Source organism: Myotis yumanensis, unplaced genomic scaffold (genome assembly GCF_028538775.1).
Source record: "Myotis yumanensis isolate MYYU_CA2020_CCGP unplaced genomic scaffold, mMyoYum1.0.hap1 SCAF_1, whole genome shotgun sequence".
NCBI lineage: Eukaryota > Metazoa > Chordata > Mammalia > Chiroptera > Vespertilionidae > Myotis > Myotis yumanensis.
Genome location: NW_027223752.1, coordinates 195,608,897 through 195,627,414, shown reverse-complemented (window position 1 = coordinate 195,627,414; position 18,518 = coordinate 195,608,897). Strand labels below are relative to the sequence as shown.

At 42.0% G+C, this 18,518-nt stretch overlaps 1 protein-coding gene across 4 annotated transcripts in view; it reads left to right on the top strand.

The window, feature by feature from the left end:
* The window catches only part of SLC4A4 (solute carrier family 4 member 4), a 328,200-nt gene that overhangs the window by 53,281 nt on the left and 256,401 nt on the right, over positions 1-18,518 (top strand). For all 4 annotated transcript variants that reach the window (XM_070395274.1, XM_070395285.1, XM_070395260.1 and 1 more), the window contains one exon: positions 18,155-18,334. In XM_070395274.1, coding sequence (XP_070251375.1) covers positions 18,155-18,334 — 180 coding nt within the window. The remainder of the gene's footprint in view (positions 1-18,154; positions 18,335-18,518) is intronic.

Here is an 18,518-nt window from a genome sequence, read left to right as displayed (position 1 = left end):
AAACGCACACAGAGAGGGGGAATTGGCAGGTTTTGTGGAGTGAACCAAAGTTGAGATAGGAAGAAAGAGCCCCAGGTATCTGTTTCCAGAGGGATATCTTATACATATTTTATCCCTAAGAAAGTCAGCCAGCATTTTGGATCTGTATGATGTAAACAGATTACTTAATAATCTCATATTTCGCAATAGGGGAAAAGAGCAAACTCCACCTTATCCTTTGAGATAAGGCCTTGGCCCTGCAGTGCTAGGTACCTTCCCAAGCAAGCTGTGGCACTCTGACGTTATGAGGAGGGGCCTTTTCTTAACCTCAAGTCTAACCAGCAACTCAGGAAGTGTAAAGTACAGCAAGACTATATTGGCTGAAATGTGTCTCCACTTCTGCAGTCCGATCGGTGCTCTCAAAGATATTCTGATACATTGTGGTGGCTTTCCTCTCCCATTCAGAACTAAGGCCAGAAGGAAGTGAGCTCTCATCTCTCCAAAAGGAAGAAGAATTAATGCAGAGTCCCCTGTCTGCGGATGGACATTAAGAGAATGTTGTTGGAAATGCATGGAATTTTACCGGAGAATTATTTTTAGGGAAGTAAAAGTAAAAAAAAGTAGGACACTGGAGCAGAATAAACATTTACCAAATATTTGTTAAAAGAAAGAGTGAATAAATGAATGCATAATATAAACTAAAGAAAGCATATGTAGAATTGCTTTACATAGTACTCTACAATCTTTGTTTAGATTTTTAGTGAGAAATTTGGTTCTCAGTAGTCTTAGTCAAATAAGATGATACAGTTTCTAGTGAGACTATCCTTGCTGTTACTCTCGTTTAATTTTTCAAAGATGATTGACATTTATGTCATTTATATACTTATTTTGATAAGGCGAAGAAGCCTCTAAAACACCTCTCTGCCTTATTTTTCTTTTCCTGCTTCAGCTCTGTCTTTTGAGGAGAGAGACAAAATGATGAAATGGTAGCTTTTGTCTTTTTGGAAGTCGGGATCTCAACATTTTACAGACATGAAATCATAATGACTTAAACCTATTTTTCACTAGAGGATATGAGGATGATGTATTTATGTGTATTGGAGGAGGTAGTATTCTGAAGAACAAGTGGGGCCTGGCAGACATTTGTTAATAATTACAGTGGTCAAACATGGAATTGCTGAGCAGGAGTGAATGAAAGCCTATCGGATGGGAAGGGAGGGGCCGAGTTGGGGCTGGGCTATTCTGAGCGCTGGATATAAGTGTCCGGTTGCATTGTGCTGACCTCTTCTCTGCTGGTCACTCTAATTTCTCAGAAACAGTGTGTGCAAAGGAAACACTTGGGCAAATATTGCCGAAGGAAAAGCCTGCTTAAAAGAAACAATGTGCCCACACATTGGAGAACTTTAAAGAAATGTGGCGAGGCGTTTAAGGGTTGATACTTGAATCTAGGTTTCGCAGAGCAAGTTGCGTCCGTACAGTGCCCTGTTTCTTTCTCCTGGTGGCCCCAGCTGAAAGCCCGTCCGCGGTCCTAAGGCAAGCAGCACTGAGCTTGGGAGCTGTCTGACACCTCCTGCTGCGTCAGGGAGATTAAACACTTGTCCACAGGTTTCTTAAGGTTCAAGGAAATCTGATGATAATGCCACGGTTTTTTGAAGCTGGAATCAGACACCCGTTCCCAGGGTTTTCCAACTGCAGAGAATTCCCTGGGAGGACAGTATGGGCTAAGGACCTCTTGAAGCCACTTTCTGCCCCACATGTCCATGGCAATAGCCATAAAAAAACTGAATTTGGTACTTGCGTTGTGTTTAGTAAGGATTTAGAAATTCTGAAATGATACACTTGCAGCAATTTTGTCTACAGAATTCTTTGTCTAAAATTTCATTTTAGAAGATTTGTATCTGGTCATATTTCTGAAACATTGTTTGATTTTTTTGGGGGGGATGGTATCATTTGTTTTATTCATGTGTGTTAAAGCAGAGTGGCTAAGCAGCAGTTTGGGAATATAAGTTTAAAACTTCATTGCTGAATTGTTGCGTAAGTGAGGACAAGACTTACAGTTTGGAGTTGGGGTTTCTTGCTCTGTAAAATGGGAACAGTGGGGCATGCCATTCACCGGAGAACTGTTTGGGTTATTACCAGGAACAGCGTCACTGCCGTACCTGGCATTAGGAAAAGGAGGTTTTATGCTCTACCATCTCTGTTCTTTTTTCTATCTGATTAAAACAACTTCACCAATAGTTTTCATTTTCACCAATAATTAATATCACTCCAAAATTTTTAACTGGCCTAAGTGATTTTTATTTGCCTAATTCTTTTTTATCAGCATCTAACCTTTGCCTTCCTACCCATGCTTATCTAATGCTTCCTGTATTGGAAAAGGCAAGCTAGAATAATCCAGGGAAGGTTCCCAGGGCCTGCTGTCTATTTCTCTTTGAGCTCGTTCTGATTTCCTTTAACCTCTGGGTGTGAGATCTGATTTTCATGGTTAGACTCCTCTGATACACATTGCCTCTAATTTGCCTCCTTTTCCAAGATGAGGCATATTAACTCCAATCCCATATAATAAAATGATATGCAAATCGACTGTCATGCCCTCATACAAGATAGCTGCTCTCATTTGATCAAAGATGGCCGCCACAAGATGGCCTGCAGGGGAGGGCAGTTGGGGGTGACCAGGCCGGCAGGGGAGGGCGGTTGGGGGCAATTGGGCTGGCAGGGAAGGGCGGTTGGGGGCGATCAGGCCAGCAGGGGAGCAGTTAGGCGTCGATCAGATTGGCAGGGGAGCAGTTAGGGGGTGATTAGGCTGGCAGGCAGAAGCGGTTAGGGCAGTGGTTCTCAACCTTCTGGCCCTTTAAATACAGTTCCTCATGTTGTGACCCAACCATAAAATTATTTTCGTTGCTACTTCATAACTGTAATGTTGCTACTGTTATGAATTGTAATGTAAATATCTGATATGCAGGATGGTCTTAGGCGACCCCTGTGAAAGGGTCGTTTGACCGCCAAAGGGGTTGCGACCCACAGGTTGAGAACCGCTGGGTTAGGGGCAATCAGGCAGGCAGGCAGGTGAGCGGTTGGGAACCAACAGTCCTGGATTGTGAGAGGGATGTCCGACTGCTACAGGGATCAGGCCTAAACCAGCAGTCGGACATTCCCTGAGGAGTCCCAGATTGGAGAGGGTGCAGGCTAGGCTGAAGGACACCCCCTTTCCCCTGCCCAGTGCACCTGGTCTCTAGTATAGGATAAAAAACAAATGCATGCCCATTGCCTAAAAAAGCATGCAAATTTTCTTCCGGAGAACAGATTTAAGTGTATAGTATTCTTCTACCAATAAAGAGGATTCAAAGATCTATTATATGAAATTAATATCAACCTGTTTTATATGATACACAATCTATTATGTAATTTAGGTGCAATTAAATGAGAGTATGCAATAGTACAGTAATAATACTATCTATTTGAACCTGAGCAAAATTCTTCCCCATTTTTATTATTACAAGGTTCGGAATCATTGGGGGAGTTGAGAATTGGGACTTCTGAGGGAGAGTAGAGGAAGAATAGAATAAGGCTGCACCGAGTGCAGTTGAGTGCCTCTTGTTGCTGTGGGGAGCTTGCTGGTGGGACTTTGTTTTGTTATGTTTTACTTTATTTTTTTGGCTGATTGCATTTAGGGCACTGAGGTGAGAGCCTGTCATGACAGGAGGTCACAGAAGTTTCCAAACATTGTGTCCCTGAAGCTGCTGACTGCCAGGGGCAATGAAGGTGAAGGCAGGGAGGGTGGTGAGTGACACCCATTGAACCAGCAGTGCATATAGGTGGCTTAGATGGCTCCCTTCTCTGAACAGCTGCAAAGCCTTTCCATCTAGTTAATTGTTTTTACTTTTCCAGCGAGTTAGAATTAGAAGGCAACTATCGTAAGTGCTTTATCCAACGTGTTCACCTTTCTTTATATTCTGTTGACTTTGAAAGGAGAACAGACTCTACTTAAACATCTTGAGACATTATTTTGCTTTGCTGACCCTTCACGGTGGAATGCCCAATAACTTTTACCAGGCTAAAACTTTCAGAAGTAAAAATAGGTTTTGAATTTTAGTATTATTGGCCAACATATCAGCTTTAGAGTCAGAATTGCAAGTTTATAGATGGGTGAAATCACCACCCCAGCCTCAGTTGATTATTACATTTTCAACAAGTAATTCTATCTCTACTGAAAAATAAAATATCTTGGATGCAGAGCAACGATTATCAATCGGTGTGCGCAGGAATTTTTAAAACATGCAATACCTGACAACTTAGTCAGGGGCACTGACCTCTTTTCCCTTAGATTGCCAAATAAAAAAATGACAGCAGCCAACACAATAGCCATCCAGTGTGAATGAATCAAAATTATGCCTATTGTTTTGGTCAAAATCTTAGTAATTAGTTTATGTGTGCCATGAGATGAGCAAGGTTGACAATTGCTGATGTGGAGTGAAAGCTCATATTTGAATCCAGTGGACACACATATTTGGCAAATTACATCAATATCTGATAGTTCTGGTACTTTTATTCAGTGTTGTTGGTTGGAAAATGTCGTGAGAACCAGAAGCCACAGGACCTGTTTCTGTTCCTGGCTCTGTCCTCCCTTTCGGGGTGACACAAGGCCAATCATGCTGTGTGGTTACATTTCCTTGAAGCAAAGTGCAGTTGACCTACTTCCTTACCCACCTACCAGCGATGCTCTAAGGCAGTGGTTCTCAACCTTCCTAATGCCGCGACCCTTTAATACAATTCCTCATGTTGTGGTGACCCCCAATTTCATTGTTACAAATTGAACATAATTAAAGCATAGTGATTAATCACAAAAACAATATGTAATTATATATGTGTTTTCCGATGGTCTTAGGCGACCCCTGTGAAAGGGTCGTTCGACTGCCAAAGGGGTCGCGACCCACAGGTTGAGAACCACTGCTCTAAGGATATTACCTGAAAAACATGTTGATATTTGCAGGGAGCAATTGACACATTGCTTAATTTCTGAATCTTGGTTTTTAGTACAAAGAAATAGCATTTGCACCTCCCTATTTCCTAGTTTTGCTGGAAGTAAACTAATTTGAAATCCCCAGGATGAAGCCTAAACTTTACGATATTATCTCTCTTGGATATAGTTCCTGTCGGTCATTTATGTTTAACACTTTCTCGCCAGTGGTTGCTGTGACTGCAGAATTCATTTAGGTGAACACTGGTGCTGATATCTGCTAATCAACGAATTAGTTGACTCGTATCTGTGTTCATTGCTCTTATTAACTTTAACTGATGGACAATGCTTTTTTTCCCCTTGAAGCTTGGGAAAGTGGTCAGAACAATTACAGATATAAGCTCTAATATGTTGCTTTTCTAAGCTCCCATAGATCATTGAATGTGATAACATATTCTAGTTAGGGCCACAATTAACGTTCCGTCAAATCAAACAGTCATTACTTAAGGACACAAGATTGGTTATATGATAATTTAGAGAGTATATCATGTATGGGAGACCAGGGTATATCTCTTCCATAGAGTGACATAAGTTGAGACTGAAAGAATGAAGAGGAATTAAAAAGGTCAGGAATGAGGGAAGCACCGCAGGCAAGCAGTGTAGAGGCTCAGAGGTGAGAAAGAAGTAGGCCTGTTTGAGAAATGGGACGAGGCCTATGTGGCTGGACCATGTGAATAGGGAGAGAGTGGCCCGAGGTGTGTAGAGGCTAAAAAAATTTTCCTTCCACCTTCTAAGTTCTTCCAGCTGGACTAATACTCAAATTAACAGCCAGATTAACAGGAGAAAATGCCCAAAATTTATTATACAAATGCATATTCAAGGTGCCATAAGAATGAGACCAGAAATGCATTGGGCAGTTGAGGCTTATATGTCATTATGGACAAAGGAGAAAGGGGGCAGGAGTCTGCAGTTTCAAAGGAGAGATAGCCAACTTACTGGTAGCCAATACAGAACTGACTGTGTGATGAAAAAATTCCTGCTTGGCCCTGGCTGGCGTGGCTCATCCCACCCATGGAAGGGCTGCTGATTCAATTCGCGATCAAGGTACATGCCAGGCTTGCAGGCTCGATCCCCAGTAGGGAGCATGCAGGAGGCAGCCATTTGGTAGTTTCTCCCTCTCCCTTCCTCTCTCTAAAGATCAATGAAAAAATCTTAAAAATAGAAATTCCTGCTGGTTAACCCAGAAACAGTGAGACACATGGGGGTGGGGGGTAGGGGGGAGGATCTAGCTACAAGGACCCTTGGATCTTCCCTGTCTATGCTAAGGTGAATATGCTAAGATTCCTTTCCAGGGGCAGGCTTTCCATCTGAATCTCCTAGGCAAGAAAGCGGCGGGGGGGGGGGGGGGGGGGGGGGGCAAAGTTTTTTTTGAGTCTCTTGTTTCTTAATAAGCAACTTAAAACCAATATCCCAAAAGGCACATTTTGAGGAGACAAACCTTTGGTTCCATTCAGGTGGATAGGACCCAGATAATTCATGGCCTTTCTGCTATGATAGGATTTAAGATTTTGAATGTGCACTGGGGAGCCATGGCAGAGGGTTTTAAGCAGGGAAGTGACAAGACAAAATTGGCAGGTAGAAAAGATCTCTGTGGCTGTTGGAATAGAGTGAGAAGAGGACTGGACTGGGCTCTGTGAGTGCCAATATTTGGAGATTGAGAAGGAACAGTCCTAGAAGTTGGAGGAAAATCAGGAAGAAGGTGACTCTGAGGCCAAAATAAGATCACTTTCAGTAAGAGGCAAGTGTGGGCAGTGTCTAATTGCCTGGAGTCAGGTAGATGAGGATCGAAAAGTAGCCAGTGGATTTGGCAGAAAGAAGGCGATTGGTGGCTTTTGTTAGCAATTTGGGTGGCATTGTTCAGAAAGAGTCAAATTGGAATAGGTTGGAGAGTATCCAGAGAGAAAGTTATCATTCTAAGAAGTTGGGAAGAGACTTTGAGAAATGGACAAAAACTTTTAGCCTTTTCCTCTATGTGCTCTATTACACGTAAACAATGAAAATACTTATCTTTGTTATAGAATTTTTAAGGCTAGAAAGGGTCTTATAAAGAATTTTAGCTCAACTCTCTCACTGTGCTGATGGATTGATGAGCCCTGGAGGGGTTCAAGTAATTTGCTTGTAGTGATACTAATAGTAATGAAGTTGAAAGAAAAAAAAGAAAAAGAAAGGGTGTTGGAAGAGCTTATGAAATGGTGAGAGAGAAGGAAGTCACAAGCCAGGCCGGCCTTGTCATTGACTGACTGCAGGTGATGAGTGGGAGGACAGTGTCACAGCCAGAACTTCTTCATATTGTGGGGCAGTTGATGCAGCTGAGGGTTGTGGATTCAGAGAATTATTTTTTTTATTGATTTGAGACAGAGAAGCATCCGATTTATTATTCCATTTATCCATGCATTCTTTGGTTGGTTCTTCCAGGGTTGTGGTTTTATACTTGTCATTCTGTGTAGAAAGAAATATTTTCAGAGAATTTCTGAGCCCCCTTTTTTTCTTCTAAGTAACTAGGTAATTATTAACTTGAAAGGACTTATTTATTTATTTATTTTTTTGGCTTTGCTTTGGAGACCCTGGAAGATGGGAGGAGTGGTGATGGGCTGTTACCATGGTAGTAGGACAGTGGGAAAAGGTAACCATATATATCTAAGACCTCAAAGAGTCCCAGTCTCTACATCATTAACTCCGTATTTGGCCTTTGTTGGTTCACTGGTAAATGAAGAAGTTGAATTCAGTGATGTTGAAAGTCATTTCAACTCTGAAAGTGTGACTAGGTGCTGTTGTGTCAGTGAATGCCATTCTTTTTTTATATGGAAACCCATAGAAATGAAGATTCTGGGATTGGGTTTAAGGAGGCTAATTTAAATCTCTCGTAGCACTCTTCCTAATTCATGGTCATTGTTTTAGCCTTTGGACCTTATCCATGTCTTGCCTATATTACAGGTATGTGAGAGGAGGAAATGATGTGAGTAATATTAAGTGTCTGACACCTGATTAACCATGAGTGCATTAAATGTGTGGTGGATTATCTGTTTATAGCCACTAAAGACTGTTCTTCGTGTTGCCCAGCCACAGCTTAGGCCAGTGCTAAAGGGAAGCCATACAGAGTCGGAGATGGACATTGTGGTTAAGATGAGAGTGTGAATTTGTGCTTGTGCATTTAGGTGTCTCTCTAAGCTGCTTCTCTGGCGGCAATAGCAAATCCAGTTATCAATGACCATTGAATTAGCCCTACTTCCCATTCAGTTGTGCAAATCGTGATCACGAGAGAAATAATGGAAACTGTCAGTGTTTGGCTCACAGGTGGATTTTGTCTGACAGCATGTGTACTGTGCATTAAACTCTGCCAGTTCTTTTGGGGTTCTGGGGTGTCAGGGTGAGTGTCACTCTCCTGCTGTTGGGTGGTCCCTCTTTGCTCTTAGCACCACCCTGCCTGTCATTGGCCTTCCTAGACCTTTTGGCTCCACTCTGCTGTGTTCAGTCAAGTACAAGGACCAGCAGACCTGGTGCCTGGGAGTTGGCACTTACTGTGTGGAAGCTCCAGGGGAGACCATACCCAGGGGCAGGTGGAGACTGCCAGGCCCTTGCTTCTGGGCCAAGTGAGGGAAGGCTGAGTTCATGGAAGGTGTCGCTCTGTTGAACAGTTAGATTCTGTATAATGAGTGCAATTGCTGAGGGAGGGATGGGTTAGACTTGGCCTAATGTTGTCTGTTCTGTCCTGCTCAGGGTGAATGCCACGGATTGCTTTTGCTAGAGAACAGAGGGAGTTCACAGCTAGTATTAGGGCTGGAGGAGGGTGGCAGTCAGGAGAAATGGTGCTTTGTTTTACCCCTTTAGAATGGGAAGGGAGAAATAAGATCAACACTTACAGGGCACCTTTTGCTATCAGACACAGTGTGAGACACTTGGTTGACATCATTTGATTTGGATTGTCTATAAAAATCTCTCTCTCTCCCTGTATATATATCCCTGTTAAGGACATTATATAGATTGATCACTGAGCAGAATAAAGTTATATTTCTTTAAAGATATTCACCGATTCCTACTTTTTATAGTGCTGGTCAGTTTTGCCTCTATTATAAGCTATTAGTAATGGAAACTGTATTGAAACCTTAACCTTAGTGTGTAGTTTTAGGGTCCTCACTTTTACCTAAAGACTTTAGAACCATTTTACTTAAAAATGATCACTTAAAAGTCAGGTGCAACCCTGACCAGTTTGGCTCCGTGGATAGAGCGTCGGCCTGCGGACTGAAGGGTCCCAGGTTCGATTCCGGTCAAGGGCATGTACCTGGGTTGCGGGCATATCCCCAGTGGGGGGGTGTGCAGAAGGCAGCTGATCGATGCTTCTCTCTCATCGATGTCTCTAACTCTCTATCCCTCTCTCTTCCTCTCTGTAAAAAAAATCAATAAAATATATTTTAAAAAAAAGTCAGGTGCAACTCTGGCCAGAGTTGCTGAGTGGTTAGAATGTCGGCCCATCACCAAAGGGTTGTGGGTTTGATTCCTGGTCAAGGGCATATACCTGGGTTTCAGGTTTGTTTCTTGCCTCTGGATGGGGGCATGTGCTGGAGTCAACTAGTCGATCTCTCTCTCTCTCTCTCACCCACCCTCCCTCCCTCCCTTTCTTCCACTCTCTCTGAAAAGCAGTGGAAAAAAATCCTCTGGTGAGGAAAAAAAAAAGTCAGGTGTAGCTGTTTGTTTTTCTAGAGATTGTTATCATCATTATAATCATCATTACATATTAAATATTAAAAGTACTCTGCTCAGTAAACACCAGTAGCAAGTTGAGATTCCTTATCAGTCTTGCCTGGGGAAACTCAGGTCACCTTAAGGATTTCTGAGAGGCTTTCAGTGAATGAAATCCCCATGCAAGTCAGTGGGAAGAAAAGTATTTCCCTGTTTTTCATAGCTTTTATCATTTATTTCCTTGCATGCCTGAGCCTAAGGGGAATTAGTAGCATTGATATTAAAGTATTCAGCATTCAGAATGATCTGTAAATAAATTACATATGTAATTATCTGTTAATAAACATAAGCATTTTTTTCTATGTGAAAGGTTGCCTTTATCCAAAATATAAAAATAGAAATCATCTTCTGTCCTGAGGAGTGATGTATGTTTGGAGTGTGGACCCTCCTGCAAGCATTTCATCAGCTGACTTGCCCCCTGTTAACTGCAGAATTACTAGACACCTTTTGAAGGTTTTTTTTTCATGAGCTGGACTTAATGCCCAAGTAAATTAGCAGTGTTACTTTGACTATAGCCTCTTAGAGCTGCTTATGGACACTTATGGATTTGTGAATAATAAGCTAACAGATTATTTATATTTCATTTATTAAAATGTTTAGGATTATACATACTGATCTATTTCTTATTATATAAAGTGCCAAACACATAATCTCTGTGGCATCTGGACTTATACTGTAATTCTGTTTAAGGATTTTTAGGCATGTACTTCTACAAAATCTTTGAGATTTATTTGGCCCAAGAAGTAAAGTATTTATTACAACTTTTTTTTATTTTTAATTGATATTTTACAGAGAGGAAGGGAGAGGGATAGAGAGTTAGAAACATTGATGAGAGAGAAGCATCGACCAGCTGCCTCCTGCACATCTCCCACTGGGGATGTGCCTGCAACCAAGGTACATGCCCTTGACCGGAATCGAACCTGGGACCTTTCAGTCCACAGGCCGACGCTCTATCCACTGAGCCAAACCGGTTTGGCTATAACAACTTTTTTTATAACCTAGCACTCATTCAGGGTCCTTGCCTCTTCTACATTTTTCTTTTCATAATTAAAAAGAAATAATAAATGCTCTTAATATTGCTTCCCTTCCCTATATCCTTCCTTTTTAATTTTTATTTAATTTATTATTTTTTCTTTATTGATTAAGGTATTACATATGTGTCCTTATCCCCCCATTGTCCCCCCACCTCCCACACATGTCCTCACCCCCCTGGTGTCTGTGTCCATTGGTTTGGCTTATATGCATGCATAGAAATCCTTTGGTTGATCTCTCCTCCTTACCCCCGCCCTCCCCTACCTTCCCTCTGAGGTTTGACGGTGTGATCGATCCTTCTCTGTCTCTGGATCTGTTTTAGTTCATCGTTTTATGTTCATTATATTCCACAAATGAGTGAGATCATGTGATATTTATCTTTATCTAACTGGCTTATTTCGCTTAGCATAATGCTCTCCACTTCCATCCATGCTGTTGGAAATAGTAAGAATTCCTTCTTTTTTACCGCAGTGTAGTATTCCATTGTGTAGATGTACCACAGTTTTTTAATCCACTCATCTGCTGATGGGCACTTAGGCTGTTTCCAAATCTTAGCTATGGTAAAATGTGCTATGAACATAGAGGTGCATATATCCTTTCTGATTGGTATTTCTAGTTTCTTGGGATATATTCCTAGAAGTGGGATCACTGGGTCAAATGGGAGTTCTATTTTTAGTTTTTTTGAGGAAACTCCATACTATTCTCCACAGTGGCTGCACCAGCCTGCATTCCCACCAACAGTGCACGAGGGTTCTTTTTTCTCCACATCCTCGCCAGCACTTGTCGTTTGTTGATTTGTGGATGATAGCCATTCTGACAGGTGTGAGATGGTACCGCATGGTCGTTTTGATTTGCATCTCTCGGATGATTAGTGACTTTGAGCATGTTTTCATATGACTCTTGGCCTTCCTTATGTCCTCTCCGTTGCCCATTTTTTGATTGGGTTGTTTATCTTCCTTTTGTTAAGTTGTATGAGTTCCTTGTAAATGTTGGAGATTAAACCCTTATCGGTGATAACATTGGCAAATACGTTCTCCTATGTAATGGGCTTTCTTGTTGTTTTGTTGATGGTTTCATTTGCTGTACAGAAGCTTTTTATTTTGATGTAGTCCCATTTTTTTTATTTTGTCTTTAGTTTCCATTGCCCTAGGACAGCGATGGCGAACCTATGACATGCATGTCAGAGGTGACACGCGAACTCATTTTTTTGGTTGATTTTTCTTTGTTGAATGGCATTTAAATATATAAAATAAATATCAAAAATGTAAGTCTTTGTTTTACTATGGTTGCAAATATCAAAAAATTTCTATATGTGACACGGCACCAGAGTTAAGTTAGGGTTTTTCAAAATGCTGACACGCTGAGCTCAAAAGGTTCGCTATCACTGCCCTAGGAGCAGTATCAGTAAAGATACTGCTTCAGCACATGTCTGAAATTTTGCTGCCTTTGGATTCCTCTAATATTTTTATGGTTTCCCATTGTATGTTTAAGTCCTTTCTCGATTTTGAATTTATTTCTGTGTATGGTGTAAATTGGTGGTCTACTTTCATTTTTTTTTTCAAAATTTGTCCAATTTTCCCAGCACCATTTATTGAAGAGACTATCTTGACTCCATTGTATGTTCTTGCCTATATCCTTCTTGGCAATAGCCATACCAGATGTTAGGAATCTTGGAGTAAGACTAAGTTACTTTAGTTAAGCCAGGGTTGGCAGTACTTGTTATATTTTGGGAATATTGCTGATTAGGTCTAAAAAGAATGATATAAAGTGCCAGGTGTTGTGGAATCTTTGCTTTAAACTAGAGAGAAAAGAAATTCAGTTGATTATCGAAAGAGCAATACTGTGGATAAAAATCAAATTTGGAATAGCTCTCTGTGTTAGAGATGTATGTAGGAAGCTGAGGGTTTGCTGGGGTGATTGTGGGGGTCTAATCCATAGGCCAGAAATCCACTTCCCTCACAGTCACCCAGCCATCTCCATCCTTTTCCCCAGGACTGTCATCTCAGGTTGTAAAAAGTATTTATATGCTGCTTTATTCCAAACAGGTTAGTGTGAAGGGAAAATAATGATTGCAAGTTTAGAAGAGTGAGGTTAGTGTATAAGATGCCTGTCATGAAACTCTGCCTGCCCACTACAGGTTGGTCGGAGATTTGTCTCTATTTCTAGCAGTCAGCATGACGAAGGACACATAATCAGTGGTAAGACTGATAGTGTAAATGTAGTATGTATTACAACAAAACAAAACACCGCCACAGCAGTGACGAAGTGCTCCCTGGTCTTGATATTGACACCTGAGAGAGAGTTCTGTGGGGCTTTATGCCTTCACCGGTGACAATATCCTTGACTTCCCTGAACCTTGGATTCTTCGCTTGTACAGTGTGGATAATAGCAGTATTTAATTCAGGCAGTTTTGAGGACTGCATGAAGTAATCGATATGAGACTTAGCCAGAAGCTGGCATGTTTGTAAGTACCCAATAAATGGTTTCTATCCTCTTATGTACTGTAAACACGGCACCATGTTTCCTAAAGGCGCTAATAGATCTGTCTTGCAGGTAGAGGCATATGTTGTTAAGCACCCAGTCCTCCAGACTGGGGTTTGCCCCTGGTAAACCCCATTTCTGGTTTGATGGGTTTAATTTTACAAAGTCTTAAATCCTCCTTGGTAGCAAAGTGGGTGTCTGTGAAAGCCCACTGGGAGGACTCCCGGGTGGTGAGGGGCAAGGGTGCTCTGGTGGCCTGCATGCACGACAGCAACTATCAGTGACGTCAGTTTAGAAATATCTGAGGCGTTCGGAGAACTGCACAGGATAGCTTCACAGCACTTCATCTTGCAGCTGAGGTGGAGCAGGTGAGGATGGGGCAGGCCAAGGATCACCTGGCTAATTTCTGACATTCAGAGATAACCCTGAAAGCCATGTTTACTTCCCAGTAGCGCTGGCTGTGGGGTGGATTCTGAGATATTCCCGAGACATGTAGAGTTTCTGGGGAATTTGCACCATCTGTCCGAGAAAGGCATGCAGGGTCTGTATTTGAACACATGAAACCAAGGCCACTGCCAAGTCAAGGACTGGGTGCTCTTTGACTCACACCTAAATTCTAGTAATTTTACTTTACAAAATTTTGAGGAGCCAGAACGGAGCCTTTATTTTAATAACATTTTAAATAATCGCCTTTTCCCGGTGAGTTATTGTTATTTTAAAATGTTTCCTTCTTTTTACACTATCTTTGGAAACATTTTTAGAGAGAAGTGTGTGTGTGTGTGTGTGTGTGTGTGTGTGTGTGTGTTTAACCTAAAATTTCCCGGTAAGTTTAGCAGATAACTGTCCCTGATTCTTTGAGTGTCTTACTGTTTTGTAGACTCTTGCTGGGTAGGAAAGCTTGTCTGTCACGTTTCTCATTTTCATTTTACATGTAAATAATTCTACACCTTCAACCATTATGGATTTTCTGAGAATTTGCTGTCTTTTTTTGTTTTGTTGTTGTTAATCCTTACCTGATGATGTTTTCCCATTGATTGTTAGAGAAAGTAGAAGGGAGAGAGACAGAGAAACATCGATGCGAGAGAGATACATGGATTGGTTGCCTCCTGCATGCACTCTGACCAGGGCCAGGGAACCTGCAACCAAGTACGTGCCCTTGACAGGAACGGAACCTGGGACCCTTCAGTCTGCAGGCTGACACTCTATCCACGGAGCCACACTGGCTAGGGCTTTGAGAGTTGTCATTTTGAAAATAGCCATCCATCTTCAGGATCTATCTCTGCGACAAGTACAGACATTCCAATGAAAATAAATACTGAGATCCACCTACAGTAATCTTATCAACAATAGCCTGTTTCCATCAGTGATGCTGCTCCTGTGGACCCTGAAGACAGGTATTCTGTGGGGGTGGTAAGAATGTTTATGTTCCAGCTCATTCTCCTTCTGGCATTTTTGTTACTTAGCACATCCAGCTTATGAAGTATGTGGTCCTCCCCTTGAGAAAGCATGCCTAGCCCTCTCTTCCCCCCCCCGCCCCGTCCCCCTCTCCCCCCATCAAAGCGAGGCTGTCCTTTCCCTCTTCTCAAAGAAGCTGAGGTGGAGAGAGGTCAGGAAGTAGTTGATGAAACACAGGCGCTGTCCCTGAGTTCCTAAAGGTTTGCCTCACCTCGGGACCATGCTCCTTTGCCTCTATCTGAACACAAGTCAGAGCGGGAAGTTTCAGGTACCAGGAATGTGCGAGAGGAAAGGAAGATGCTTTGAGATTTGGATCGCTCAGCTCAGGGCCATGACTTTCTCTGGCCACTCTTGGAAAGGCGTACCTTCCTCACTCAGGGGATATGGGTTTTTACTGTGCTGTGAGGATCCCCACAAACAATTCATAGCCTCGAGGGTGCCAGAGTGCTGTAGCTTCCCAGAGGCCACCACTAAGACTACCAAACGCGCCTGAGTGGCTGTACAGGATGGAGTGACAGCCGAGAGTAACTGCAAATGGTCAGGAGGGGTCTTTTTTTAGAATTGGTGGAAATGTTCTCAAATTGGATAATGATGATGGCTGCACAACTCTGTAAACATATGAAAAATCACTGGATTGTATTCTTCCAACGTGTGAGTTTTATGACATGTACATTATACCTCAATAAAGCGGATAATAAAAATGCCTGAAATTTGGGCTGTCTTGAAAGGAACCATGTTTCAGAGCCAGTACACCTGTCTGAAAGTGTGTGACAGAGTGGGTGGGGAGGCGCCTGAGGCAGGCGCTGGAGGAAATGGGACCAGCAGAATCTTACTCATGAGCCAGGGAGGAGGCCTGGGATCAAAATGGGAATAAAATGGCACCGTTTTTGCCCTGACTGGTTTGGCTCAGTGGATGGAGCGTCGGCCTGTGGACTGGAGAGTCCCAGGTTCAATTCCAGTCAAGGGCATGTACCTAGGTTGAGGGCACATCCCTAGTGGGGGGTGTGCAGGAGGTGGCTGATTGATGTTTCTAACTTTCTATCCCTCTCCCTTCCTCTCTGTAAAAAATCAATAAAAATATATTTTACAAAAATGGCACCGTTTTTATGGTGATGACAACTCAAATTAGGTTCCAGAAGGTAAGTACATTGCTCTCTATGAAAGCTCACTTTCTGAATAGCTCTAAATCTTTTATTTGGTGAACAACAGCAACACTTTACAGCCAGAAATCTTACCTTGAAGTCGTTATCAGCCCAAATAAGAGTGTCTTGTCAATGATTCATCAGGTGTACTGTACAGATTTGTATAAATAGATTACCAAATGTTTCCGAATAGCATCAATATAACTAATGTAGCTTAACTGCCATTTTTTCTTGCTTGTCATTACTTAGTAGGATGTAGATAATAGTTAATGTGACAGGTTTTAAAAAATTTTTCAACTTACTTTTTAAAAAAAATATATATTTTATTGATTTTTTTACAGAGAGGAAGGGAGAGAGATAGAGAGAGTTAGAAACATTGATGAAAGAGAAACATTGATCAGCTGCCTCCTGCACACTCCCTACTGGGGATGTGCCCGCAACCAAGGTACATGCCCTTGACCAGAATCGAACCTGGGAACCTTCAGTCCATAGGCCGACGCTCTATCCACCAAGCTAAATTGGCTAGGGCTCAACTTACTTTTTTTACGGTGTTTTCCGAATTCCGGAATGAAGGCGACTAAGCTTTCAGTGTTTGCTTGACTCAAGAAATCGGTTGGCTTTGCTTACATATATTGTGTGAAACTTCAGATAAAGCTGCAGGACTCCCTCTGTAACTGGAGCGCAGGAAACAATTGACACTGTTACTTAATTCACATTGTTTCTGAGACATTTCCTACTTTCCCATGAGAACAATTTGCTTGCAGATGGTTAGGCATGGTACATTTCTCCTTGGTACCGGTTCTGTGAGGAGAATTTCATGGTGCTTTGTAGTAGTTGAGTTAGTATGTGTGTCTGCGTGTTTGTGTGTGTGTGTTGCTGGGGGCAGGTTCATGCTTTATACATATAGATGCCTCCAACTTCATTCCACGTAGCAAATGTTTTCTTTTGAATGCTAGCCCATTCACTCCGGGTTCTACATTCCTTAGTCGGAACCTCTTTCTTGAAGGAGCATAGAATTGTTTTAATCCTTCCAGTTTAAGGAAACACCCCTGTGAATTATGGTGTTTTAAGATATGATGAATGAGTTACTGGGGAAAGTGGTTCACAGCAGTTTAACTCGGCCCTACTGCATGTTCAAGTATTACATACATGTAGGTGTGTGTGATGTTGTCTGGGGCACTGTAAAGTGGTCATCAAGGAATGATTCCAGAACGGGAGAGCAAATCCATACATGAGATACTCTAATTAGAAGTTTAAAAAACCAAAGTTTTTGCATTACTTCCAAAAATAGTGGTTCCCAAATCCAGGAGTTATGTGGGATATAAAGTGAAAGTAAAAGTTTCCCAATTAAAAAAGAAAGACGTGGAACGTTGAGCTCCCTTTCTTCTGTCTTATCAGATTTTGTTAAAATAATACCGCTTGTCAGTTTTGCAGCTCCATCCATCCAGGGAGCCGAAAGCACTTCACAATCTTTTCTCCTCATGCCCTTCTCTTCAAGGCAATTTTGGCTGGGCTGGGTTTATTTTTATCATTGCAACAACCAGTTTTTAGAAACTTTTGGAAACGAAAAAAGAAAAATGAGAATGGCACTGTAGCTGACATTCATTTTAGCTGCTGCCTCGTGTGAACATTTGAGTATTTCTAAAATCTTCTCTCCAAGCATGTTGTATGTCTTATTTTTTCTCAGTTTGTCCCAGTTCTAAGTCTCTATTCTGCTGATTGGGTAAAAAAAAAAAAAATAATAAAAAAAGTTTTAGTGTAAAACCTTATCCCAGCAGAATGACTTCTTGAACTCTGAGTTAGATCTTTGTTTTTCGTAGCCTCAAGAGCTCCCTTTTCAGCATCCTGTTGAGTATAATCACAGACTCAGGGGAGGTTAGCATTGGAAGGGCCTCTGGGGTTGCCCAAGGTAAGCCTGTCATTATACAAATGATGAGCTTGAGGCCCAGAATGGTTAAGGGACATACTCAAGGTTGTAGAGGTCATTGATGGCAGAGGTCTGCCTAGAATCAAGGATTTCCAGTGTGGTATTCCTTTGGTTCTCCTAAATAAAAACTCACCTATCTGGATAGAAACTAGAGGACACCCTCACAGAATCTTAGGGCCCATCAGCAGGTTGAACGACGCTCTGCTAACTGAAAATTGGAAAGAGATTTCATTTTTCTAGCTTGAACTTATTTGTCAAATATAGAATGGTAATGTTGAATTCATAGACTTTTTTTTTTTTTTCGGGGGGGATCTGTGGATTTTGTGCAGTTGATATGCAGCACAGAATGTGGTTTCAAATGGTGATTTGTGTACCTTTCTTTAGGCCACCACACCATCTACATTGGGGTCCATGTGCCGAAGAGCTACAGGAGAAGGAGACGTCACAAGAGAAAGACGGGACACAAAGAAAAGAAGGAAAAGGAAAGAGTCTCTGAGAACTACTCAGACAAGTCTGACGTGGAAAACGCCGATGAATCCGGCAGTAGCATCCTCAAGCCGCTCAGTGAGTACTCCGTGGGCGTGGCCGCCTCTCTGCCTCACTCCTGCGGCCCCGGGAAAGGCACTTTTTAGGATCTTGTGGCTAATGCGAGGGGTGCAATCATAAGGAGATGGCCTCCTCTAAAGGGTCATGTCTGTGGAGATGCTTTTCTTGTCCTAGCAGGTTGTTCTAGGAGGCGATCTGAGTT